The sequence below is a fragment of the Mus pahari genome, chromosome 8 (genome assembly GCF_900095145.1).
Source record: "Mus pahari chromosome 8, PAHARI_EIJ_v1.1, whole genome shotgun sequence".
Taxonomy (NCBI): Eukaryota; Metazoa; Chordata; class Mammalia; order Rodentia; family Muridae; genus Mus; species Mus pahari.
The window spans coordinates 67,004,795-67,032,349 of NC_034597.1; the positions used below are offsets into that span (position 1 = coordinate 67,004,795).

General features: G+C 46.6%; 1 protein-coding gene across 1 annotated transcript; it reads right to left on the bottom strand.

The window, feature by feature from the left end:
• On the bottom strand, window positions 1-23,957 carry Serp2 (stress associated endoplasmic reticulum protein family member 2). The gene is given in 5 exon segments (XM_029541673.1): window positions 1-432; window positions 6,817-6,863; window positions 6,866-6,967; window positions 23,496-23,613; window positions 23,830-23,957. Coding segments are annotated over 4 exon segments (330 nt in total). The 5' UTR covers window positions 23,580-23,613; window positions 23,830-23,957; the 3' UTR covers window positions 1-335.
• Window positions 23,958-27,555: the final 3,598 nt, after the last annotated feature.

Genomic DNA, 27,555 nt, shown 5'->3' on the forward strand with positions numbered 1-27,555 from the left:
TGAAGACATTTATTTGTAAAACCAATTCCTGACACAGAAGAGATTGATTGGCAGGATGTAAAGGGGTGGTCGCTCAGAGGGCCACATGCACACCACAGTGAAACCCAGGGAACCAACCAGCCAGCCAGCCAGCGCCGCCGCCGCTGGGGGCCCCCCACGTGACTTCCGATCAGCCAACAGTAGAGCAGAGTCCTTTCCGCTGGAGGACACGGATGCACGGAGATGTCTTGTGAGAAGGCAATTTGGTCTGACCTCCACCATGGAGTGGGAGGGAACGGGGGACCTCCTTTCTATCTCCCATGGCTTGTTTGCTTCCTAAAGACCAGCTGACGGTCTCAGTGGTCCTTCACCTGCCAGCAGGAGGGCATCAGCGTACAACTTCCTGGCCCTCTCACATGCCCATCCTTATGCTCTGTATGATCTGGAAGATAGCTGGAAGAGGAAAGAAACCAGACAGCTCAGAAACCAGACAGCTAACGCTGGAAACCCAATCCTCCCAGCAGCCTGCTTCTGCTGCCTCTGCCCCTCACTGGCTAGCTCAGAGCTGATTAGCTGCAGCTCAGAGCTGATTAGATGCTTCCTAGATACGTTAACAAGGGGGGTGGGGGGTAGGGGTCAGTGAATTTCGTTCAAAGAGACAGCCTGGCTCTGGCTGTTGATGGATGCCTCTGGGATTAATAGATAACTTTTGCTAATTCCACCAGGAGCTGCAGCCAGAAATCCCTGAGGCATGGAAGATACTCTTGGCTTCCTTCCCCATCTCCGTTCTGGGGCTGCTGGGAAGAGAGATGTGGGCCTTCATGCAGAAACTCCTGCATTAAGCAGTTCAGTGAGTCTGACTTTTTAAAATGGCCATGACCTGTACAACAGCCCGTTCTGAGGGGGCGGGCAGGCCAGGTGCTCGGAGCACACACACGAGGCTGGTCTCTGCTGCCCATGACCCCCGAGCACATCTGACTTACCGCTTCCCTGTGAATATGGAGTTGGTTCCCCCTTTAACTAGCTGAGCTGTTGGTACATGGGACAGTGTGGGAGCCTGAAGCTCACAGAGAACTTTCTGGGGGCCTGGTGTGTTTGGGGAAAACTGGTTAAGTAACACCTAACCTGGTTTTAGCTATGGGCCTTTGGGAAAAGGTGTGTGTGTGTGTGTGTGTGTGTGTGTGTGTGTGTGTGTGTGTGTGTTTGGGGAGGAAAGCTCTGTTCTGCTCTTTTTGTTTTTTAAAAACACCTTCCCCAGTGATTGGTGGCTCTTAATGCTAAGGAGGATGATAAACCGGAAGAGAAACTGCAGTTACTTGAATATGATTAATTTCTACTTTTTAGAGGGAGGCTGGGCTGCATCTCGTTTAATCACTGTATAAAACAAGGATAAACACAGAACTGTCATGACTCTTATTCACTCTTGGCACAAAGTCATCCTAGAAAATAACCAGGAAACTCTAGTTTCTAAGGGACCACCGGAAAGCGGGGCTCTTAGGAACCCCTAGAAAAGGAGTCGTCTGGGGTGCTATGACCTCCGGGGACTAGGCACCTGGAAAGCTCTTACCCGAATGCTCGAGACCAGAGTGGTGAAGATTTCAGGTATATATATTGGAGAATTTGTATATCCAGTGAGGTTTCTTAGGGATAGGCCCCAAGCCTCAACATGGAATTCAAGTATGTCTCATGTACACCTTGGAGTCTGAAGGTGACACTGTGCAACAGAATTGTGTGCATGGAGCAGAGTTCTGAGGCCTTGACTTTCCCACCTTTGGCATCATTGCATCAGCAGCAAGAAGCTGAGACTGGAGAGACTTCTAGTCTCAGGATTTTGCAGTGGGGATGGTCAACGTCCTAATGGGCACACAAAGTGCACTTGGAGACAAGAAGGAATGCCAAAGGAAGGGGGCCCTGGGAAATCTCCTTTGGGCAGCAAGATTTTAAGGTAAACAAAGTGTCGGTGATTTTTTTTTTTTTTTTTGCTAGGGGGAAAGTTTTTCTCTAGAAACACCATATACATCATCATCTTCCTGAACTGGAAAAGCTAATCATGACATGAACAGTCTCTCTTGATGAATACGCAGTGAGCATCCATACATATCACAATGAGAGACAATAGGTAAAAAGCCTTTGCTGTGGTATCCTCAGGAGGATACAATGTTTGACCACCGGCATGGCTCCTTCCTGTCTCTTATTATTGTGTCTCCTGATTGTTGCTGCTGGTCACATCCTGGCATTATTGCCTCACATGCAGTAACTTTGCCGCTGTGGACTAAGCTTAAATGGATTTAGAATTTGTATAGATACTTAGGACTGTATAGACAGCAGCTTACACTATTTAATTCTGGCTCTGCTCACAGGTTTTCTTGGCTAATTTTGGAACCTTGGCTGGCTCTGGGTGGGGAAGTTTCTCACCAGAACTTAATCACTTAAAAAGAAAAAATAGCCGGGCGTGGTGGCGCACTCCTTTAATCCCAGCACTTGGGAGGCAGAGGCAGGCGGATTTCTGAGTTCGAGGCCAGCCTGGTCTACAGAGTGAGTTCCAGGACAGCCAAGAGTACACCACAGAGAAACCCTGTCTCGAAAAACCAAAAAAAAAAAAAAAAAAAAAGAAAAGAAAAGAAAAAATACCCTGATGTTTCTGTCCTCTGCAGCAAGCCTGACAGAGAAGTAGAGATTAAGCAGTCAGAGGTCTGACTCAGTAAGAATGGCATGAGGGAGCTAGATACTCCGTCACATTAGGAAAAAAGCCACATGCATGTCACGTTCTGGGATGAGAGTCATGCAAATCTCATCAAGCAAGGGTTCGATCCCAGCCTCTGTGAGTGGACAAATAAACTAGGTTACTCCCTCTCCTGAGAAGCAGGTACCACACTATCAAGGGATTAAGCGATATAATAGCCTGGGACCAGATATGTTGCAGGCTTTTTTTTTAATTTTAGATTTGAGGTTCATGCATACACAATGAGATACTACAGGATGAGACACAAGTCTAAACATGAAATTTATGTATGTTTCATTTATACCTAGCATATATTTATGATGATTTCTTTAAAAGAAAACTGTGTGTGTGTGTGTGTGTACTTGCTCATCAATGTGTGCATCATGTCTGTGCTGGTTCCCTTGGAGGCTAGAAGAGGCCATCAGAACCTTGGAGCTGGAGTTATAGGTGTCTGTGCCTGATGTGGGAACTTTGAAGTAGGTTAAGGGGTCTTAAGGACTGAGCCATCTCTCCATCCCCTAAAGATCATTTTATACAATATTTTGACTGCACCTGAAGTTTGTCTGTGGCCTGCTCATTACATGAGGTCAAATGTAGAATTTCCCACTTATGGGGTCATGTTAGCCTTCAGAAGGTTTTAGCTCTGGGGATAGTCTGGATTTCAACCTTTCAGATTAGACCCTGAGCCTGCATTCATTCCTATTACAGTACTGACCCCTATTCTTTGCTAGCCACATCTGATCCTAACTGAAGCCTGAGTTAGTAGTGACTGCTGCCCCTTGCATACCCATGACAATGGAACTTCCATGATCTCTGCATCCTGGAAAGGCAGAAACTGAGGATTTACAGTTCTGAGTTCTACTGTCTCTGTTGGAAAACCAGAGATTCCCAGGGATAAATAGTCACCTATGGAAAAGTCTACCTGCCCACAGTTAATGCTAAAAATGTTACCTTTTCCTAAATTTCATCTGAGGACCCATGGGCCATCGGTCACTGGATAGGAAACAGGCTATGTCTTTAGTAGCTCAAACTTCATATTAAGTCGTGACTTTAGAAGTTCTAGGTCAGAATCAGACAGTTCAATTCTTTTTTTTTTCAGAACTATTAGTCTAAGGAATCTTAGACAAAGTTGGTAAGCCTCGGAGGGGCCAAGACATATATTAAAACAATCTGCCTATTTGAATATTCCTTGATAGTCATATCTGATCCTAACTGATGCCTTGAATTAGCACGCCAATTATTTGTAACTTTTACTTTGTCTACAGAACAACTCCCTCTTGGAGAAATGACTGAAGTCTATTTTAAGTTCACATCTGAGATGGTGGCGAGTTGTGGGTGTTTATTATTCCTAGTCCAGTTGTACTGATGGCTTCAAGGAGTTCTCTCTATTTTATACCAATTATTTTTGCTTGAAATTCCGTGTGCCTGCCAACAGGGCCCTGCCGACTGACCCTTGCTCTGAAGGCTGACTTCCCAGGCTGCAAACAGGAAGGGAGCCAGCAGTGAGATCAAAGAGGAGGGGAAGGGAACCGGGGAGTCTAGACCCTGACAAGTTAATAACTTCACAGTGGGCGAGCAAAGCTGAGAAAACAGCCGAACGAATGGGCTGCAGGAGTGGGGCGGAGGGCAGGCTAGACTGGAGGGAAGAGATGTGCCAAGAAAGGGCAGTGAGGCGGGAATTCCAGGACAGCCACCAGGCCCTGGGCGGGATACAAACAGGCTCAGCAAAGTCTCCGCAGGAGCAGGGACTTCCAGAGCGAATAGGCCCTGCACTTCCCTATCCGTGTTTGGGATCCTGACCTTCAGAGATCTGAGATCAGTGGTTCTCGCCTCCCCCGAATGCTGCGACCCTTTAATACAGTTCTGCATGTTGTGGTGACCCCCAATCATAAAATTATTTTTGTTGCTACTTCGTAACTGTAAGTTTGCTGCTATTATGAATCGTAATGCAAACATGTTTTCTGATGGTCTTAGGAAATCCTTGTGAAAGTCACTGGATCTACATGTTGAGAACCATCGCCTTAGATGCTCATGGCTCAAAGTTCTTCACCTCCCCTCTTTCAACCAACTCAAGCTTCAATGTGCGAGATGCTCTATCTCGCTGCAGCTGGTCCATACGTCTAAGGAGCTGCACAAAGCCATCCTCTTCAAGCCCTTACCTTTGATTCCCACCCCACCCCTCATCTGCCTTCTGCTCTCTCCTCTGTATCACTTAGTGTGAAGCTGGTCCTCCGCCTTCTCTTGTCTCACTCCCCTCCTCCCTACCACTGGGTGCTCCCTTCTGAAGTGCTCCTCTTTTGTCCTTTGAAGGTCTTGGCCTCTTAGTTTCTTCTTTTTATCTCTTTCTTCTCCGAGAGATTTATGGGGTTGCCTTCCTCCACCACGCGAGCTCGTGCACTGGAATTCCTCCACAACCTTTGTGATCTGACTCTCCTTGTTATATTCTTTCTCCTGGGGCGATCTGTCCTGGCCGCTCAGCCAGTGATCACTCACCATGGGATTCTCTGTCCATGAGCAGCGGATCTCCACTGTCTAGTATCTAGCTACTGATGGGCTTTCTCATTTTGTCTTCACACAGATAAGTTAGTGACATCATCTTACACCTTGTATGTAAATCCCAAGCTTCAGTGTCATCTAGGACCTTCTGACTGATGATGACCTATGGACTCTACGTGAGGATCTTGGGATAAATATTCTTCTCTCCATCACCTCAGAGACCCTCCTAGTTCTGGTCCCCTCCCCCCACCTTTCCCGAACTCTACAATGACTTCCAACTGCTCTACTCTGGCTCTTCTTCAATCCCTTTTCTGCAAGGTACTCAGATTTAGCTTTTAAATAGAAACAGATAGTATGGGATTAGCCCCTGTATAAAGCAAACCAGAAATGACTTCTTGCTAACTTCTCCACAGGACTCCCATGACCTGCAGACTCTGGCCCCTGCCAGCCTGTGCAGTCACTGGGCAGTCTTTCCCTTGTGCAGGAGTTCTTTCATGATGTCCAAAACTCCCTGGCTCAGCCACAGAGCTTGTCCCAGGCTAATCTATCTGAAATCTGTGCGTTTTCCTGCCACATGACTACTTTCTCATTTCCTCCAGAGAGAATGTCTTTGACACCTTGGAGCAGACAATCTTAAACATGAGTGTATGGCATATTCTCCTAAGAATGTGTTGTAACATTCTTTCATGGTTGCTAGAAAAATCAAATACCAAAACAAATGATCGACAAACAAAAACCAAAAAACCATCCCACCCCATCTATAAATCAGTGGATGAACTGAACAGACATTTGTTAAGCCTTTCAAAAAGTGATCAACTTCATTAGCCATAAAGCAACACAAATAAACACTGTGAGAGTCTATCTCTCACCAATCAGAATCAAGGAAAAAAAAACAAAAACAAAATAAAACAAAATGCCACTGACATCAAATGCTGCAAATACTGGTGAGAATGTGGGGAAAGAAAAAAACCCTACTTAGTGCTGGTGGAAATATAAATTGGTTGTGGGCACACCGACGTCAACACGCCCCAGAGGTGCTAGCGTATCCACATTAACAGCTTCATTATTCAAGACAGATAAGAAATGGACCCAGCAAGATGTAGCTGTAGCCATGAAAATGCATGAACCCCTGGGGTGTGTCTCATAGGAAAGAGGCAGAAACTGGAACTCTGCTCCAATGAGAGGCTCAAGGCCACTTTTATTGTAGAGAAATACTTAATGATAAGAGAGATCAAGAGAGTTGCCAAGAAGAGATCAAAGCAGGCCAGTTCAATATCCTTTAGGCAGATAAGAACTATAGAAATCAAACTTTATTTTTTATTAAGAAAAAAGATGAAGAAAAGCTGGTTAAAGAAAAGCATGGGTCCCCTGCAAGACAAGAAGTGTCAGGAGACAAGGCAGAGCAAAGTTGACCCAGTAAGCTCTTGGAGAGAGAAACACAAAGACACAAGCCAGGTGCCATTTTCCACAGGCTGTTCCAGAGAAGAAAGACTAAAGAGATGCCAGAGATAGGTTAGGGAAGGAAGGTGTCAAAAAGCAAGTGTTATTAACATAGATTGGGATGGCCTCACAGAAAGAGATCCTACACAGGGGCACATGGAAAGAGTGCCAGAGGTCACCTTGCGAGAGTCGATGGCTGCTGAGATGTCTCCTCCAGACCGTCCGTGTCTTGGTCCTCTGGGGCTGTCCGGTTCTCATGCACCTCATGATGGTCTTTGGGGTGACTTTCTCTGGCAGTCTCCAGGAAAAGCCAGTATTTATGTAGTCAACCTGCAAACATTGGCGATTTAAGTCTATCCTGAAGCAAGTTTCCAGGAAAGGAGGGGCGTGGGAACACTGGTGAACCAATGAAAGAGCAGCCTATGGCTGGGGAATCAATGAGAGCACAGTCTGTGGCGGGGAACCAATGAAAGGGTAGCATGTGGTTAGGGAACAAATGAAAGAGCAGCCTGTGGTTGGGGAACCAATGAAAGAGCAGCCTGTGGCAGGGAACCAATGAAAGAGCAGCCTGTGGTTGGGGAACTCTCTCTGCATTTGGAAGCAGATGGTTAGACATCTGGGCTATTTTAGAAAACAGTTCCCTGGCAGCAGAATCCAGAAGATGTTCAAACTCTATTCGATGTAGTCATATGCAAGGTCTTAAGTTAGCAAAGTTTGCTCCACAGTTCTTTTAGGAAATTATATGAGAGGGAATGTGGGATAACAGAAAGCAGGGGTTTGAAGTCCCAGAGTCCAGAATGCTAACCTTCGGACCACGGAACCATGTGGGTTTGGAGTCTGGAAGAACTAGGTTTGGGAACTAGCTATCTCAATTTTTAGATAGGAAATTCTGGCTGGTTTTCTCCATATGTGGCAGTTTTATGGTCTGGGGAAAGGGTGTAGTAGCCTCCTCATTGGGTGCTGTGTTGTTAGGAAAGAAAATGCACGGAGCCCGGCATCACAGTGAGTCCTCAGGAAACGGTGAGTGAAATGGTAGGTACAAATCTTGCTCCCATGCTGCAGCTAGATCAGAACGCGTTCCTTTTAGAAGCAGAGAATAGGTTCCCTCTGTCCCTGTTAGATGCAGCTGGTCAAGATGGGGCAGGTTGTTTAGTAGCTTAGAGCTTCCCTCCCCCATCATGTATGATTGTACCAGAATGAACCAGGGCTACTAAGTAGGTCTAATTAAGCATTTACAATCTTGATCAGAACCTAACTGGGGAAGGGGTGAGTGGGAGGGAGGCAGTGTGAAGAAGAGCCAGAGGCAGTCATTACATAAAGACATCACCTGCTGCCCCTGAGCAGTTATATATTAGGTGTCGACCCTCAGAAGGAGCTGTTGGGGGGGGGGTTGTGAGTTCAGAACCACTCCACCCTCTTTAACAATTCGAGACTTGAGGTGTACAATGGGCATCAGTAACTTGGAAGCCTACACAGCTGGGAAGTAAGTGGCCGGACCAGGTTTCAGCAGAGGCTGGGGTTGGTGTTAGAACTCTTAGCAGCTGAGCTAACTCTGTCCACATAGTGGCTTGCAGCTGACACACTCCGAAAGCAGCAGCAGCAGCAGCTGCCACCTTTCACAAAAGAGTTTCTTAGCTGTTGCAAAAGGTCCTATTTTGGTGCCTGAGCCTTGGGCTCAAAGATGTAGCATCACGATGCTGGTGACCACATGAGGGTCACACAGGGAGCACAGGGAAGAAGACACGAAGGGAAGAAGCTCTTTGTCCTGCCACACTTGGGACTCTGCCTTTTTCCTCCCCCATATCATCCTGAACATAAAAGGCCAGCCTTGAGGAAGGCCAGGGTGCGGCCCTACTGGTATGGATGTCTACCAGGGCATCCACTCAAGGACAGCGATCGACTGTTCGACACTTGAGGCTAGGCAAGGGGGAAGAGTTCAGGCCCTGCCGAGAACATCTCAGAGAGTCACTTCACATCAGTTCTTAAACAGGCTGTCCTGAAAAAGGGACCTGCTTGGGATAATGCTGTCTCTGTTCCCACCCCCAACTCCTGCAGGCAGAGTCCCTGGAGAGTCCAGGAGGAAAGTGCAGGCAGTCAAGTGACAAACAAATCACCGGTCCCCACCCAGAGACAGGGGAGCTGGCTGTGCAGCACCACATAAACAGAGCAGGCTCTGCACAAAGGCTTTGACTCTGCACTGAGGACCAGATCCTAGTTACTGTTTGGTGAGCAAAGATGGTTGCTGCTTTCTACAGATAGGAAAATCAGAATATCTAGCAACACAGGGCAGCAGGCCTACACACACACAAAGATAAATACATAGACACATACAAACACATATACAAAAATACATAGACACGGGCACATATAGGCACATACATGCTGACACACTGGTACACATGTATTCACACACATACACACATGTGCATCCATATACATTACACATATGCAGAAACCTTCCTCAACACACACCCTACCCCCACACACATACACAGAAACACATCTTGTATACATGCACACAGACATAGACACAGACATACAACACACATGATCACACATAGAAACCTAACATATACGTAAGAATATATATAACACCATATAGCAAAGTATACATGGATGCACAAATACATATACTGACACAAACCCATGGAAACACAGAAATCCACAAACAGACATATATGTAAATCTACAATTAAATAAACACATACACATGTAAACACATGGACACAGAAACACATGTATATATAAATACATACACCTAGAAATCTACACATCTATACATAAACATAGGTGTAAACACAGAATCTACATGTATTGACACAGGTAGAAACCTACACATTACCTAACATTCATGTATCTAAACACAAACACGCACAGCAACCACATCACCACTCCAATTAACCAGTTGCTGTTTAATTTATCAAGCTTTTAGCAGAAGTCCGCAGCCTTCCAAAAGAAACAGGCCAACAAGTGCTCACCTAGGGCTTTGTTCTCGGAAATAGTTGATTATAAAATACACGCTCACTGAAAACGACAGAGGAAATGACAGTCATTGGGTAATGCTACCCACTACTCATTCCCTTTGATCTGGAAGCTCAAGAATACCCAGGCTTTGAAAACCCTTAAAACTCTCAATTTCTAATTAGGAAATGAACACTAAGGTTTGACAGAGAGGAGAAATAAAATTCAAATTAAGAATACACAAGGGAGGGATAGCCTGGGAGGAACTGAGGTGTTGATTGGCATGTAAGAGGTTCCAGCAGAGAAGCAAAGGATGCTGGGGATTAAGCGGCTCCACTGATCCCAGCTGAAGCTGGCACAGGATGCGGTTGAGGATGGAACAGCATACATCTTTGCCTCAAAGAGAACACCTCAGACTGCTGTTCTTTGCCAGTGCACAGTATCATAGTCTGGGCTCGGGAGAGATGAAGAGCACTGTAAGACCACCGGAAGTATGCACATGCTAAGTCTACATTTAAAAAGCTGCCCAGATAGCATATTAAGAGGAAATGTTTAGGAGGCATTTGGTCAAGGAGGAAAGTGCAAAATATTGAACATAGTTGTTCTCTGAATACCATAAAAAAGTTTAGTCCAGGTGATTACAAAGAGGTTTTGGCTCTGGTGACCACACCATGTTCGTGGCAGACATCACTAATCAATTGCTTCCTACTGTCTAATTATTGGGGGTTTGGTGGGGAGGCTGGGAGTATAGCCTGGTGGTCGTGTTTTCCCTAAGTAAGTGAAGAGACAGAATGTGGTTCAGTCTCCGGTATTACAGTGTAAAGACACTAACCAAAGAGGAAGAGGAGGAAGCTAGGACTTGTAGTTTGATGCATGAATAGTCACAAGGAAATCCACCAGTGGATTGGGGAACAGCACCAAGTCTGCAACTCTCCAAGACTGTGAGAGGCTTGAGGAGATAGCAGCTGGAGTATTGGTGTGACAGCAGCTCTGCAGGGAGCAGTCACGGAGCGGCCTTCTGGATGATGCTTGTCTCTGAGACTTGAGAAAAAAAACCAAGAAAACAAACAAACAAAAAAACCAAGCAGCCCTCCAACGTGATGGCTTGGAAAGCCAGGACCGACTGTTGCAGGAGACACTGCTTCTCAGTAAAGAGGCCCCACTACCTGAAGAAGAAGATAAAAAGAGGGAAGAAGGGGCCAGAGGGTGGGGACAACCTCCCACAGGACACGTGAATCCCACGGGCTTCAACGTGGGTCTATATCTGGAGAGATTAAGCAGAGAGAGACAAATCCAGCCAGTTCAGCAGGCTCAAGGACTCCCAAATCCCAGGCTAAGGGCAGGCATCTGATAGAGAAATAAGTTTTACATTTCAGATATAATCCATATAGTATTAATAAAAATAAAGCCAGCTACTAAACTAAACAAATTGTAACAAAGCAAGAAATGGTCCAGAGATGTCCCTGTTGGGCAACCGTAGTCTCAAAGGAGCACACGAGTCCCACTGTTTTGAATCTCACATGGAAGCCGGGCGTGGTGGCGCACGCCTTTAATCCCATGAATCTCACATGGAAAACTGCACAGAACGGGAGTGTATTCTCATTCCTTTAAGGAAATGAGACAGTGTTGTATGCTAGTCTGAAGTATACGCCGCTACTCTCTGAGGTTGGTCTGTGCAGCGATGCTTCCTTTCGCTTGGGTGGGGACGGTGTTTATGTTTTATCACACAGGGAAGCAGCGTTAGCCCTGAGAACGGCTCTCATTCATCCTCGGAAGCCAGAGGCCGGCAGGCATGCCGGCTGATGGTTTTCTGGTAGACCAAGAATGGAAAATTGAGGCTGGGCCTGCCAATTAGATCCACAGCCTGTGAGAAGGAGATGTGAGGTAAGCCCTCCAGCACTGGACTGACGTTTTCTATGAGACACTGGTATTGGTAACGAGTGATGGCAGGTTTGGGCTTGTAGTGAGCCAGATTCCCCAGAACCATTCAACATCTGTGGTAGACTGCCCCTCCCCCCTTGAGTCAGAGTCTTACTACATCTCAAGACTAGCCTCAAACTCATGATCTTCCTGCCTCAGCGTCTTGGGTAAGTGTGGGAATTACAGACAAGTACCACCATGTCCAGCTCACACCTCCATCTTCTGTACAAGAAAACCAACACTGAGAGGGCACTAAGTTGTCCAGTGTCATTCATCTAACTACCAGAGAATCCTCACGGCTGGCAGATTCCTTACTGTCCTTCGCTCCCAGGGCTCCTCCTGGGTTGCCGAGAAGTCCTTGCTCGAGGGCCCATCTGCAGTAAGCTGTCCTTCGTCCGCAGGTGCACTTATGCAACCTCAGCTCTCGTGCTTCCTCTGGGTGATTATTAGAGATTCTAACCAGCTGTCTGGCAAGAAGGAAGAGGAGGTTTGGCGGGACTCGGATGATGGTGACTTCAGGCAGCCCCGGGAGGTCTTCTGCTTCGTCTTGACTTCTCAGTGTGGTGATGGCATTTCCTTGATGTGAGTCTGTGCTGAAGCCTCCAGGTGCCGACTCCAGAAAGGGCAAATGCCCCAAATGAGGAAGGCCCACAGGAGGGAAGCTATGCCAGACTCTCAGGTTTGTTAACCAGCTTCTCCACATAATGGGACCAGTAAATGAGCAGAGGTTTAATGCTAGCTCCTTGACACCCCCAATTCTCCCTGAGATTACAGTGAGGAAAAAATAGTCCATGTGTTTCTTACTACTAGCCTGACCCGAATAGTTATTTACCACCAGCACTGTGACACTATTTCTAAAAAGGGCACTTTGCTCATCAGCTAGGAAAGTAGGTTAATAAAATAAGGGATGGAAGCAGAGAGACTTTCAAAGGATGAGCACAGACGATCAATATCGTCACTCATGAGTCGTTACCGTGTCCTCAGTGTCTCTATGGACATACACAAATTAAGAGAGACCCTAGGAGCTCACCGATGGCAGTAAGCTGTCTCGGAAACTTAGTGGGACAAAACTTTTGCTTACTCCAGGTGTATATGATAGTGAAAGAAGAGGCAGAAGATGGAGAAGGGCAGAGTGACTGCGCAGAGGTGTGGGACCCCTTCACTGAGCGACAGCCCACCATGGTGGGCAAGGGCGGGGCAGGCACTTTCGCGTGTACTACAGTGAGATGTGAGAAGGAGAACATCTTCCCGTGCTGGATTTTAGAGCAAGAACTTGAGGTAGACACTTCAGGGATGAGGGTGTCTAGCATCTTAATGTCAGCAGGAAGGCACGTCACTAAAGCAGAGGCGCAATACAGGAGTGAGTTGACAAGAATCACATCCTTTCTAATGGAGAGATGAGAGGGGAGGTATAGTCCGTGACCCTTAAAGGGTGTAAGAGGGAGAAGAGCTGGAAGGGTTCTGTGAGATGAATGAATAATCCTGTAAAGCTGGCCTTGGGGATAGAGCTAAGGGAACAATTGTGTTTTTCATGACAAGTTCTGTTTAGAAAGGGCCATGTATAAAGATGGCATGGTATGCACCAAGAACAAGCTGGGAAGAGTGACGTGACCCTGTGAGAACAGAGGCAAGTGTGAGCTGAGGTATATGAAAACCATACGACTGCTGTTACAAGGAGAAGTGTGTGTGTGTGTGTGTGTGTGTGTGTGTGCATGTGTGTGTGATATGTGTACCAGTCTTAGTAGTAACTTGAAAAGAGATGGGGGCCATTGCTTTGGGGGAGGTGGCAGCACATTAAGAGGGGACAAAGTACAGCATCTTGGCCATCATAGCTTGCCTGTGTAGAGAAGAAAAATGGTCTAGCTAGAGAGACTGAACTGGGTGCCATACAGACAGTAGAAGACAGGTTAGGAAGCACAGTGGGAAAAATGTCTAACATGAAGGAGGTCTTGGGTTTTATCTTCAATATCCCCCCAAAGAAACACAAAGGTGGGAGGAGATGGGTGGGTATAGTAAGTCTGTTCTCTGAGCCTTATAGGTTCATATCCCAAGGACCTGACAAGCTCATGGGGTGGGGGAGGGGAGGCACAAAACAAAGCCTGCATAGGCAACAGTCACTGCTGGTCATTGAGCCTGACGGGACTCTAGGAGAGTCATAGACATGTGGCATTTATGCAAGGCACATAGATTTGAGAAAAAGAGGTCAGACCAGAATGCTCTACTGGCTTGTGCCCAGACAAACTACGTTGGAGAGCAACAATGCCCTCACTAGAAAATGTGATGCTAGAAAAGAAACACGCATTGGCTAGAGATCAACTTATCACCCGGGCAACAGGGATACGGGTCCTGTGACTGGGCTTGTGGGATGCTTATGTGCCTCTGGCACATTTCTATTCCTTCTTGTGGGGTTCACCTTCCTGACCGATTCTGCCTGAATGCTTACTCAACTCAACTGCAGGGAGTTCCCTTCTCGGCCCTGTGTGCTGAGGAAGGCTCTTGTTACCCACAATTGCTGAGCTAACGTGGTCAACCTGGGGTATTATGTCCTGTGCTGCCCCAGCTCCCGTCCTGGCCACCCCTGACAGACCCACAAGCTCCTAAGGAGTTTGCATTCCAAAACCCGACATAGAGTCAGATTTCAGGGCTGCAAAGTGCAGACATTCAAAGTCAAGTTGAGGGAGGCTGCCTCACTGTGCCCCACAGCTTTCTCCAAGTCCAGACCTCTCATTGGTGACTTGGAAGTATAATATCTGCTCAGAGATCATAGCACTGGGAGACGATAATTATATTTGAGGCTCAAAGTTCAAAACCTATCTGTCTATATACTGGTCATAAAGCTTAAGCGCACAGATAACTTTTTAATGTAGGCTGGCGTGCTTAAGGCAAAGGTTTGTTTTATTCCATTTTTAGGTGAAAAATTAGGCACAACATCAGAGGCTGTGATTTCCAGGTGAGTACTTCCATGCAGGGGGAGGTGCTATATTAACAGATCAATCTTGGAGAAAGAATATGTATTGTATGGATGTATTACCTGTCAATTTAAAAGCCTATGACCTATGGCTTAGACAGGAAATGGAAGGTGGGATGTCTGGGAGGAGAAAGGATTCTGGGATAGAGCCAGGTGCAGGAAGTCTGAGGATAAAATGTGATGAGATGGACACAGGGTACCTGAGCACAGTTAACCAGCCACGTGGCAAAATGTAGGCCAAAATAAATAGGTATTGTCATTATGATCTAGTCAAGAGTGGAGCCTAGCTAGATGGGAGCATGGGGCTTGGAGGAAGAACCAGGGCTTCCCTGCAACACAGTCTCTTACATTTGTGTACAATGTTACCACAGATGCCTGTTGACTACACCATGTAATACTACTGACTGTACTGCATAATAGATCACAAAGTCAACAAACCTCTCACGTACATTTGTGAACCTGGCCACTGTGGAAAGACAGCCAACGATCAAAAGTTTTTGAATTGGGCAGCTTTACATTAGAACTTGAAAAGTAAGCCAGGTACCCATCTGTAGTATAAGCAGTATCTGGTCATCCAGCCACACATCCGCCACCCACTAACCCACCTCAGCACTCACTCGCTATATATCAAGTACTGCGTAGGATCGGTGGGAAAGAAACACGGTTTCCCTTGAGTGTTCCTGTGGGAGGGGATAGACAATCAGCAAGGAAATGACTCATTTGAAGTGATGAGGACCAGGGAAAAGGAAAGGGTGTGTTGGGGGATGTGGGTTCTTTGGGGGTAAAGAAGTGCACAGATATACTTTGAGGCCAGCAGGGAGCTAATGTGAAGAAAGACTGGATGGAGCCCTGGCTCAAAAGCATGAGGGTTAGGCTGGAAATCTGGTCATGGTAACAGAAGCAGGTAGTACAGTCAAGAGTGGCAGTAATCTTCCTGCCTCTGTAGGTCACAGCTCTTTAGGCAATCTTCTGAAGGTATTAATGCTGTACTGTAAGAAAGTCACTGGGTGCATCCGGAAGACGGGCCTAGACCGCACATCTTTTGAGGCCAGGTTGAGTCAGCCAGAGGAGTTCAATCCGAAGATGGATCTACCAGGCAGTCGTATTCAAGACATCCGCACGCGCAAAAGAGAGTGAGGATAGAGCTCTGTGGTGGTGTTGTTGTTGCTCTTGGTTTCGAGACAGGTCTCACTGTGCAGCCAAGGTGGGCCTTGAACTTTCTGTGTAGCCCAAAGCTGGCCTCAAAATGATGTTCCTTCTGCCTTAGCTACCCAAATACGCATGCATTCCAGCATGGATTGTGGCAGCTTTTGCTTCTTTGGGAAGTAGTCGCCCCATTCCTTGAAACAGTCATAGATTGGATGAATGTATTCAAATCAGTTATGAGAGCACTCATATGCCAGGTAGCTTCCCCCAGAGGAAAATCTGACAAGGCTAAGAATTTTTATTTTTCAAGCAGATAATTTTCTCTTCTTGAAACATCAAGTCCCCTTTAAGATATTTCAAACACAAGCAGTGATATCCCCAAGTGCTTCGGATGTTGCCCCCACCCACCCCCAAGAGATTCTGTAACCTTGGGAAAGCAATCTCTTTAAGATCAAGGTGCTGGACCATCAGTAGTGATGGGCTTCTCTTGACCCTGGAGCATAAATGTGTCTTGGTGGAATGCCTAAGCATACACAGGAAGACACAGACTTCTTACACCCCCTCTCCTCAGAAACGGAGGTGACAGAGATGGATGGGGCCCCCTGAAGCTATGCCCTGTATTTAGATAAAGTAATATCCACTTAGCAGGATTGCAGAAACTTAGTACACAGAGCAAGGCTCCACTCCCAGCATTCAATCAGAACTGAATGCTTTTCGTCTTTGCTCATGACCCTTGTGCATATATGTACACGCATTGGCGAGTGTTTAAGCACAGCTCTCTGAACCTGCCAACCCAAAGTATCAAGAGACCTGTATCTGTGGCTTAGGTCAAAGAATCCGTTCTGTTTGAGATTTCTACAGAACGCTCCAAGGCCTAAGGCCTCTCCCTGTCTTTGGAATGTGGATTTATCTCGAGCAGATAAGTAATCTACTTCCTATTCCAAATCTGTATTTCGGTTGTGTGTCCACGGAACAACCCGGCTGACCTTCACGGCATCTACAACACATTTAAATTTCTTGTAATCACTTTATGACTATGATTTGATAGTGTATGAACTCTGTCTCGCCATACTTGGAATAGAAAATAAATAAAAGCCCATAAAGATTAAGGTTTAAGGCTGCAATGAACTTGAACCCCAAATCAATACTTCTTTGTGTATTTAGGTTGTGGACAAAAACATGGTTTCTCAAGGACAGCGGAGAACACAGGCTATAATTCAGTGAAATACCATACCTGAGCCACAGACAACAAAAACAAACAGGGCCAGCAGCCATGGCCCAACAGGATATTTCTCTTCTTGTGGCCTCTGTAAGGGAATAGAAAAATTAAGGTTAGGTTCACTGATTTGGGAAACATTTACAGGGTGCTGCTAGGTATTGTATGTGCCAAGGATCCTACTGGGTATGAGTGATGGACTCTTGCATCCTCCCGGGTGCAACTCTTAGTGGTTTATATGGCTGAGGAAAGCCAGTTATAAGAAACTGGGTGAAAATTCTATAGAACAAGTCATTTATTACTTTATTACTATTTATGAATTTGGTGTTCTAAAATGTCATAGAGGTGAATGAGGTATACATGGTGATTCTAAAGGTGAGTGATATTAACAATAACTGGGTCGCTCTGTCAAAAGCATAGTCCAGGTAGTCCATGTGTGTTGTCTCTAGACCAAATGGCTCAGTGCAAGCATTATTATTATTATTATTATTATTATTATTATTATTATTATTATTCCTATTTTGCAGTTGATAATTTGAGGTTCAAAGTTTGCTACTGAGTAAGAGATGGGGTTCAATTCATTCCTGAGCTTGGGTGTCTTTCTTTTTTTTTTTTTTTTCTTCGAGACAGGGTTTCTCTGTATAGCCGTGGCTGTTCTGGAACTCCTCTGTAGACCAGGCTGGCCTTGAACTCAGAAACCCACCTGCTTCTGCCTCCCAAGTGCTGGGATTAAAGGCGTGCGCCACCACCGCCCGGTTTAGGTGTCTTTCATGACCAGATTCATCTTTCATGCTTGTGTCTGTGCATTCCCAGAAGGTCCAGACATTTTCCCCAAAACATCAGTATATTAAAAATGAAGAAAGCCCTTGTGACCATAAAAGCGTTCTGGGAAGTGGATGATAGAGGAGCAACATATTCTAAGAGAGCTGGCAAGCCTTACTGATGCTTGCAACTCAGAGGAGTCTCTACACTCTGGGAAGCAGGACAGCGGCATCTGCAGAGCCTGGCATGCCTGATGCTCTTCTCAGAACAAGAGCAAAGGTGTTGGGGATTGGTTCTAATGCTTTGAATTAATCCAGCCCCCAAATTGGGAATCTGTGTGTCCAAACCCTGAAGGTCCTTGTCCCCTTGGATAGATCAATAAAGAGCCAATGGCCAATGGCTGGGCAGATGGATTGAGGCAGGATGTGGGGGATTTGCGAGGGTTAGGAAGTAGAAGAGAGGAAGAGAGAGATCACCATGTCTCAGAGGGAGATGGGTCAGATTTAGAGCGGCAGAAGAAAATGCATCCAAAATGTAGGTGGAAAGGGAACGCAGCCTTCTGGGTAAGCCTAGAAGGTAATATGGCAGCAAAGATCAAACATAAATTTAGAAGGTATTGAACCAGGAATACTGGAGGGAAATGTATGCTAGCCACAGGTAGGATTAGAACTGACCAGCCTTTTAGTTAGTCAAGGCATATTTAAAATTAACTGACGTGCTCGTGTGTGTGCGTGTGTGTGTGTGTGTGTGTGTGTGTGTCTGTCTGTCTGTCTGTCTGTCTTTGTGTGTCTTTCATTCGAGAATCTAGGCAGCTCTTGGGTGGGTGTGCACATGCAACCTGTCGGAAGCACAAAGCGGTCAGCTAAACTCGCAGCTACACAAGGGTATAAAACGAATAATCCCTCTGCCAACACCCTTAGGCCTGTGTGCAGATGCTCGTAAAGACCAAATGAATGAACAACGGAACACACCCAAGTTTTAGGGAAGATGCCAGAAAAAACAGGGACTTATCAAACAAAAGAATCAAGACTAGAATGGGGCAGGGCACAAAACGGGGGTTGTTTCCTCAATAACTTGAGCAAAAGATAGGCTACAGTCACTCTAAGCTAAGGAGCGCACAGAGAGAAGTACACGGGTAAAAAAAGATAATCTGTAAATGTTTGCTTTCGGATCAAATCACAAACTCAAGCTGTGGGTTTCAATCAAAGGCTGTGAACGTTTGAATATATACCCAACATTATAAAGTACGTGCAGAAATGCGTCCGTGTCTATGCAGCTCTGGCAGCTACACATTTAGGAGGTGTACCCTATTAGTGTTCCAAAAGAAGATGAACGGCGCTGCTGGGCAGGATATAATTTTCCGATGTGCAAGTTTTAGTAAAGTTTCGAACAGAACCGTACAAGCCTTCTTCAATTTGCTTCCCGGAAAAGTTCTTTGTATTAAAGCTAAAAAGACATGCTGTATTTATTGATAACTGCCATCCTATTATTTAATAATATTCTTCATTTGCTGTTGGCACATACCTAGAATCTCAGCAATGAGGTGGCTAGGGTAGTTTGATTGTGAATTTGAGATTACATAGTAAGTTCAAGGCCAGCATGGGCCACATAGGACAACCGTATTTCATTACATAGCTCAGTGGTAGTGCACTTGCCTAGCACACACAAGGCCCTGGTCTTCGTCCCCAGTACTGAAAAAAATAGGAATTCTTTTTCCTCTTCCTCTTCCTCCTTTTAATAGATCAAGCCACAATTTTTTAGGTCTCAAATCACCTATTACTTTCTTAGGCTTTTTCTACCTTACTCAGGTTTGTCATTTGTATGACCAAGTACATTTTCTTGACATTTTTTATAGTTTAGAATTCTTGACTCCCCAGAGAGCATGTGTAATATCCATCTTTCCACTATACTGGAGGCCCCACAAGGACTGGCAACGAGTTTCTCTGAGGCATCAATACAGAGCAAAATCTGTCACAGACTTAAATAAAGGAGAAAATAAATGTTCATTTAAGAATGAGCATGCATGTTTCTCACCGACTTAAAGAAGATAATAAATGTTCACTTAAGAATGAGCATGCATGGTTCATGAAATGTGATTTCACAGGTCAGGTAAAATGTGAGTCTGCAAAGATTACTGCTCTTTTATTTATTTATTTTTTGACACAGGCTTTCTTCTAGTCCAGGCTGGCCTTGAACACAGTGTGTAGCCCTTTTCACCTCCCAAGTGTTAGAATTACCAGCATGCGACACCACTCCCAGTTTTACATGCTGCTAAGGATGAGGTGCAGGGCTACCTTGCACAAGCAAGTCTACCAACTGAGTGGCATGCTCAGCTTTCCTTTCACTAAGACTCCGTAATTGATGGTAACAAGTGGGCCTTCCTTGTATTTTTCTTACTAGATACTGAAGTAGAGATCCATGTGTCAGCAGCAGGTCGATTTTGACTAAAGATTAAAGCCACTCATTCTCTGGCCTTGACCAGCATGCTTCCTGGGGAGTCATAATATAATAGGTCATTGTTTTGGATCAGAAAAGAACCAAGCACTTCTTTAAGAATTTCACAGTATAGCTTTAGTGTGTCACGGAAGATTAGCCTAAACTCAGACCAAGTAAACAACAGAGATTTTAAAGTCACTTGAGCAGAGTGTGACACTGGCCCCTCCCTGCTCTCTTCTAGAACGTTACTGTCCTAGTTTCTCTCAGACTCCAATCCCATTGCCACTGTTGGAACTCACAGCACATTATGAAAAGATTTACCTCAGCTCTATTCCCAGCAAAGCCAATAAGGGAACCCACGAATCTCTATACGAATCACTGGGCTACTAAGGATGCCAAATGGAGTCCTGTATTTTATACCTACAGTTAAACACAAATTAGACATCCTGTAGCCCGGTGTATGTAATACAAAACCCTTTTGGATGCCATTCCCCGGTGAATGGAAATTAGTTGTGGGCTTTCGGAGCTCTGGAACACCCGGCTGATCATAACACCAGTACATCCCCTTCAGAGAGCCGTAATTTTTCCTGGAAAGGGTGCCAGTACAACTCCACTAGGACAAGTCACATAAGTACCATTATACTGCTGCAAAAGACAGAGGAAAAGGTTTTCTACAGCAATTCTATAAAGGGCAAGGCTCACCTCAGACATGAGGGCCCAACACGTGAAGGGCTGTCTTTTTCTTTGATAAAATCCTTGCAGGGCAGCTCAGAAACCTACAATCTAAATTCCCTTTCACTGTGGAGGATTTCCTACTGTTCAATCCCCAAACAGCCCTTCCATTTCTGTTTCTTGTCTCGATCTGCTATCTGGGAGGAAAACATTCATTTACCCAAAAGCCATTAGCTAATCTGCCCGCATACAGTGACAGAGGCTGACTTTGGAACAGTGAGCTTGATTTTTTTTTAACTGGAACTTGCAAATCTGTTCCCATTTACTTAAGTCAGTCTAAGAATTAGTTACTCCTGTTTGGCCTCAGAAGGGGACAAGGGACTGAGGTGCACATTTTACATATCAAAGCAGACCTGGCCTCCAGGTCTCCTCCCAGCATCCCTCCATCCCTACCTGGCATACCCTGCCCCCAACCCTGCCAGTCCAGAGGCTGGGCCAGGGCTGCCCTTCTCCCAGAGCCTCTTCCCTATATATTATCCACACATTTTGGTCTCCCCTCTCTCTCCCTCCCTCTCTCCCTTTCTCCCCTCCCCCACCCTCCCTCTCCTACATTTTGGTCTCTTCTCTCTCTCTCTCTCTCTCTCTCTCTCTCTCTCTCTCTCTCTCTCTCTCGGTTTCCCTCTCTCTTTCTTCTGTGTACACCCTTCCTCTCCCCATCACCCCATGGTGACTTCCATAGCCTCCCTCTGTGGGGCCAGTGAGCTCGCCTTAAGAACACCTTCTGAGTAAACCTGCCTTTAATTTAATCTAATCGGACTTGAATTGGCTTGCTTCACTGACGGAGAAATAACCTAGCAACTTCTACCAAAGTATAACCATGTTTGACTTGTAATTAAAACAACAAAGATTCAGGATTTACAGAGAAAAGTCTTGTTTTCTTTTTGGATGCTGATCCACTTATAATACGGCTCACCAAAAGACCCTTCAAAACAACTGAAAACAAACATTTATTGGGGCTTGGTTTTGAAGCCTTTCATTACAGAATTTAGTCTGGTCAATTACAGGTCCTCAGAGGCGCCAGGCACTGCTGAAGAGGGCCATCCATGGCATAGCAGAACCTGTCAAATGCACTTATACCATACATTAAATGTAACTTAAATGTAGCTGGAAATGTTGAGTTGGATTGCAGATGGTGAGTTATATCCACTCCATGGCGTTTTCCCATCTTCTTTTCTTATTTTGAAGCCAATGATTTTTTTGCTTTGTTTTAGGCCTTCAACATTCTCTCAAGTCCACAGAGGCTGATGGAGAAAATAGCCCTGCAAATTAGTTCTTGTCCTTGCCCTCGCCCCCACATAAGCTGTCAACTGAGATCATTTTACATCTGAACTTGGATTCCGTCGTTCTTTAGAAAGAGCCACATCTACATCTTTCTGCTATGTCAGGAAATAGGTCTGCCACCTTGAGAAGGAAGAAATTATCTACTAAGAGCATAAAATAATTGCCTTTAATGCCAACTTGGGCAGTGGCTCCCTGCCCCCACCCAGTAAAACCTCATAGGGGAAACAGATCCCTGCAAAAAATATGGTTCCCATTCTATGGTGCCTTGGCATTTTGTCCCCTCCAATCATAGCTGAATGCTCCAGTTCCCCAAAGAAGGAATTTTAAGGGTTACTTAAGCCTGGGGCTGTGTACAAAGCTCCGAGTAGTTTGACGCCATGGCTTCTCTGCCACAATTCTGCTTGGTTTAACAAGAATTCCGGTGTGATGACTACATATCCAGCTTTTCCCTCAGTTAATCAAACCAACATAATTTCTTTGCTAAAAGGCATTGCCTCATCAAGTCTGTGATTCCAGACAAACCCCAAGCTTCGGCTGGACTTCCCCATAATCTTATGGGATAATAGATTCCAGGCGCCTTTGCAAACCAGTTCTTCGCAACGATGCAACCCACTCAAGCCTCGGATGGTTCAAAGTCACAGGCCTGACATTTTCTGGAGCAGATAACTTGGTTTCCTAAAGGAAACCTCTGCACCTAACGTACACAGTTTACTTAAGATTCCAGGGGTAAAGCTTTAATACACAGTCTGGGAGCAAAGAACCTAGGGCAATAAGCTGGTCGCTACAGTTACAGCATTATAATGAGCCAGAATCCATACGGTGAATTATAGGCAGTAATGATGCACTTAAGCGTTGGCTGAGGTGGCTTCATTTTGCAAAAGAAAAAGGAGGGTGAAGAGAAATGTAGCTTGGAATCTCACGCCCTACTTTTAAACCATATATATAAAATATATATGTATACACATACACACACACACACACACACACACACACAGGGAGAAGAGACAGATGATCACAAAAAGGGTGGAAAGAAAAACCTTAGCATGGGGGTGGGAAGAGAGTCAAGGGGCGGAGTCTGGAAGCTGGGGATAAGTGGCATTCTATCATTCGTTCGTTCTTTCGTTCATTAATTCATTCACCTACTAGGCTCCCAGCCCAGTTGGCTTCACTGGCCCCTAAGATGCAGCTTTTAGCTTTTTTTCATTTTCAAGGACGATGGCTCATTCTCTTGGGGAGGCTCCACCAACCAGAGCCCTCTCCGCCCACGAGAAAGCAGGGCAGTCTGCGCCCCCAGAGCCCGGCTGGATCCCCCAGCTTGCGGGACCCCGGAGGAGGGGCCGGGAGGCCTGGCTCGGAGCCCACGGCCCGCCCGCCCCGCCCCGCTCCGCCCCGCGGGTCCTGCCAGCTCGGCCCGACCGGCGCCGCCCCCGCCTTACCAGGGTTTTGGCTACGTTTCCCCTCTGGGTGATGTTTTTGCTGTGCTTCTCGTTAGCCATCCGGATCCGCTGTTTAGCCACCATGGCTTGGGCGCTTGAGGATGCTCTCGACTCCCACCTGCAAAGATGGCCGGGGTGAGCCGTAGCCGCAGGGCCTCGCGGCTTGCCCGGGCGCTGCAGGTGGCAAGGCACCGCCAAGCCCCGCGCACCCCGCTCCCGGAGCCCCAGCCAGCCGGCTCCAGAGAGAGGCCAGCGCGCGGACGGAAGTAATCTCTCATCTCAGGAAACCCTCTCCGACTTCCTCGCCATCCTTCCGGTCCCCCCAGCTACCTACCCTGCGCGGCCACCGAGGCAGGAGGCGGGAAGCAAGAGGCGGGCGCTGCTACAGCGCCGCGCGCCGAGCCAAGGGCACCGTGGCCCAGGGTGTCCGGGTCCTGAGATCGAACGCTGCGGGGTATAGGGTTCGGGCGACCCGGCGTTTGTGCGTGCGTGGGGGGTGGGGACGCAGCTGCACCCAGCTGGTGACCTCTTGACTGTTTCCTGACTACCTCGGGCCAGGCAGGGATTGGGGCGCCGGTGCTTCAAGTTGAAGGCTAGATCCTAGGCATCGAGCGCTGAGCCTCAGAAGGCAAGCTGAGCCTGGCCAGGTTTGGGTAGTACTGTTGGGGAACACCCCAAAAGAACCTGCCCTTTAGGTGTCTGAGGAAACCCTACTTTGGCACGTTGGGTTGTGCGAAGAGAGACCCTTTGTGACATAGGAAGAAGAGCCAAGAAGCCTCTTTCTGGTCCCTGAAAAATGTGGATGAGGGTGGAGTTGGACCAGACCTCACCTTGGCAGTGGTGGACATCACACTAGCAGATTGTCCCAGAAACCACTGAGTGCATAGAGGGCGAAGGGTTCATGAGCCTACAGCACAGGAAGATTGGATGGTCACTGCCCATAACCAAAGTGTTGACCAGGCTTGAACTCCCATCCCCCACTGCCCCACCACCACTGCCTTGTGGCATCTTGGACCTTCTTCAGCCATCCCTGTTCTATGGGGTGCTAAGGGTGGGCTTCCAGACAGCATTGGGAGTTTCTCTGCAGTGAAAGGACAAAAATCAATATTTGAATTTCCAGATGCTGACACCGAGATTTAGCTAGGGTAGGAGAGGGGCTTAACCGCTCGCTCATCTTTCCATAGCAAATATGGCTCCTTGGAGCTCAGGAGGAGGGACATCTGGAGAAGTGGGAAGAGGTGGTCCAGGGTTAGGACAACACAAAATAGCACTCCAGGGTAAGGAATGAGAGCTGTGTAGACCAGATATGTCAGATGCATCTCTGATCCTATCTTCCAGGCACTGGAGGATGTTTCAGTAGGCTCTGGTGTGGGTAGAATTTCTTATATGGGTAGGAAGCTAGGAAGAGCTCTCTAGCATACCGTTTGTCTTAGAGTTTCTGTTGTTGGGATGAAGCTCAAGCAGGGCAGAAACCTGGAGGCAGGAGCTGATGCAGAGGTCATGGAGGGGAGCTGCTTACTGGCTTACTTTTCTGGCTCGCTCAGCCCGCTTTCTAATAGAATCCGGGACCACCAGCTCAGGGATGGCACCACCCACAGTGGGCTGGGGTCTCCCCTTCAATCCATAATTAAGAAAACGCCTCACAGCTGGATCTCATAGAGTCATTTCTCAACTGAAGCTCCTTTCATACTGAAGGCTCCAGATTGGGTCAAGTTAGACAAAGCCAGCCAGTACACCCTTCTATCAACCAGTTAGAAATCTTTCAACTTGAATGAGCAGCTACTGGCTTCATTAACATTAGGAGCAGCCACCAACATCACAGGACCACTCTGGTCCCTGATTTTAAGGACCACCACTGGCTTTTATATAGGGGAAGTGTTGGGGCATCGCAACCTCTGCGGTGCCACCTCCTGAGCGGGGCTATTGTATAAGACCCACAGGTGCTTCTCCCTGCCCCTCATTTACTTCAGTAACGGGGCAGAAGCAGGGCAAATTCTTACGAAAGCTGACCAGAGGCCAGGCTCTAGGGGACATTCAGAGTAGTGAGGTTGACAGGTAGTTTCCACTTCGGGACTTGAAGCAAGGTGTTCCTAACTCCACAGAGGCAGCCGTATTGAGGAAAGATAATTATTTTTTATTAAATTGAGGACCTGTCCACAATAATAAAAAAAAAAAGTGCAGTGAAAAGTCCTCCACTCCATTTTCTACTGTCTGTCTGTTTGTCTGTCTGTTTATGTACCTACCCACCTATCTTTCATCAACCTGCCTATTTGTAGAGTCCTGTCTTAGTCAGGGTTTCTATTCCTGCACAAACATCATGACCAAGAAACAAGTTGGGGAGGAAAGGGTTTATTCTGCTTACACTTCCATACTGCTGTTCATCACCAAGGAAGTTAGGACTGGAACTCAAGCAGGTCAGGAAGCAGGAGCTGATGCAGAGGCCATGGAGGGATGTTCCTTGCTGGCTTGCTTCCTCTGACTTGCTCAGCCTGCTCTCTTATAGAACCCAAGACTACCAGCCCAGGGATGGTCTCACCCACAAGGGGCCCTTCCCCCTTGATCACTAGTTGAGAAAACGCCCTACAGCTGGACCTCGTGGAGGCATTTCCCCAACTGAAGCTTCTTTCTCTGTGATAACTCCAGCCTGTGTCAAGTTGACACAAAACTAGCCAGTACAAGTCCCTTTAGAAGTCCAAACAGAGCAGAGTATGTTGATGACTATCGACTCCTATATTGTGGGGACCAACACAGAGGAATCTCTAGTTTAAGCCCAGCCTAGGCTATATATGAAGACCCTACTATACAAGAAAAACAAGCTGGGCGTGGTGGTGCACACCTTTAATCCCTAGCACTTGGGAGGCAGAGGCAGGCGGATTTCTGAGTTCGAGGCCAGCCCGGTCTACAGAGTGAGTTCCAGGGCAGTCAGGACTACACAGAGAAACCCTGTCTCAGAAACAAACAAAAAAACAAACAAAAAAAGGAAAAACAAGACTTTTGGTCCTGTTCTCAACCTCCAGGGAAGGAAGAAGGGCCAAGAGTTGAGTTGATTATCAAGCCAATGAAGCAATCAACCACATCAGAATAATAAAGACTTTATAGAACCCCTTAACAATTTCATTGAGTGAGCCACTGGGTGGCCAAGCATGGGTAGGCTTCCAGAAGCTGTGGAAATTCTGGCCTGCTCCCCTTACCCTGACCTTTGTTCCTCTTCAGTCTGCTGCTTTGTGAAACCTTTATAACATATGCTCAGTGTTTTCCTGAGCTCGCTGAAACATTCTAGCAAACTGCTTTTTGTAGTTACTCTTCTCATTGCTACAACCAAATACCGGAGGTTAGAAAGAAGGGTTTGTCTGGGCTCACAATTGAAGGGTAATTCATCATGGCGGGCTGTCCCGGCAACAGGAGCTTGAGGAAGGTGACCACAGCATCTGGGAGGGAAACAATGAACGATGCTACTGTGGGGTTTCTCCTCTATTTGTGTCTGGAATCATAGCCCATGGAATGGTGATGCCCACAGTCAGGATGGGTATTTACCACTTCAGTTAACCAAATCTAGAAAGTCTCTCATAGACTTCCAGCTGTTTGTAGGCCCTGTCAGGTTCATGATCAAACGAACCATCACAATAATCAGATCGAATTGAACCACGGGAGCCTCAGTCTGTCCCCTGTGGCTTAGATATAAAGATTATACTGACTGGGACTGGCATCTGAAGCAGGGCAGGCTTGGGGGGCAACCTGTGGGGTTGAACGATACCTCCAGGTTTATGGCATCCATATCCGAACTGAGTTGAATTAGGGGCCACTTGGTTGGTGTTCACTCCAAACTTTGCTTGCTGGTGTTGAAGCAGCCCCCTTTCTCATTTGTCAGAAAGTCCTGCTGAGTATGAAATTGCAGGAATTAGCTCTATCACTATTGCGGAATTAGGTTCTTGCTAGTGAAATTAGTTTAATTTCTGTCAGTGGAGTTCCTGGTCCTGGTTCTGGAATGAGAAAATGTCCTATTGTGACTGTCCCTTCACTTGCTTTACCCCTCCCCCACCCTGCCTTTGTCCTGTTGAGT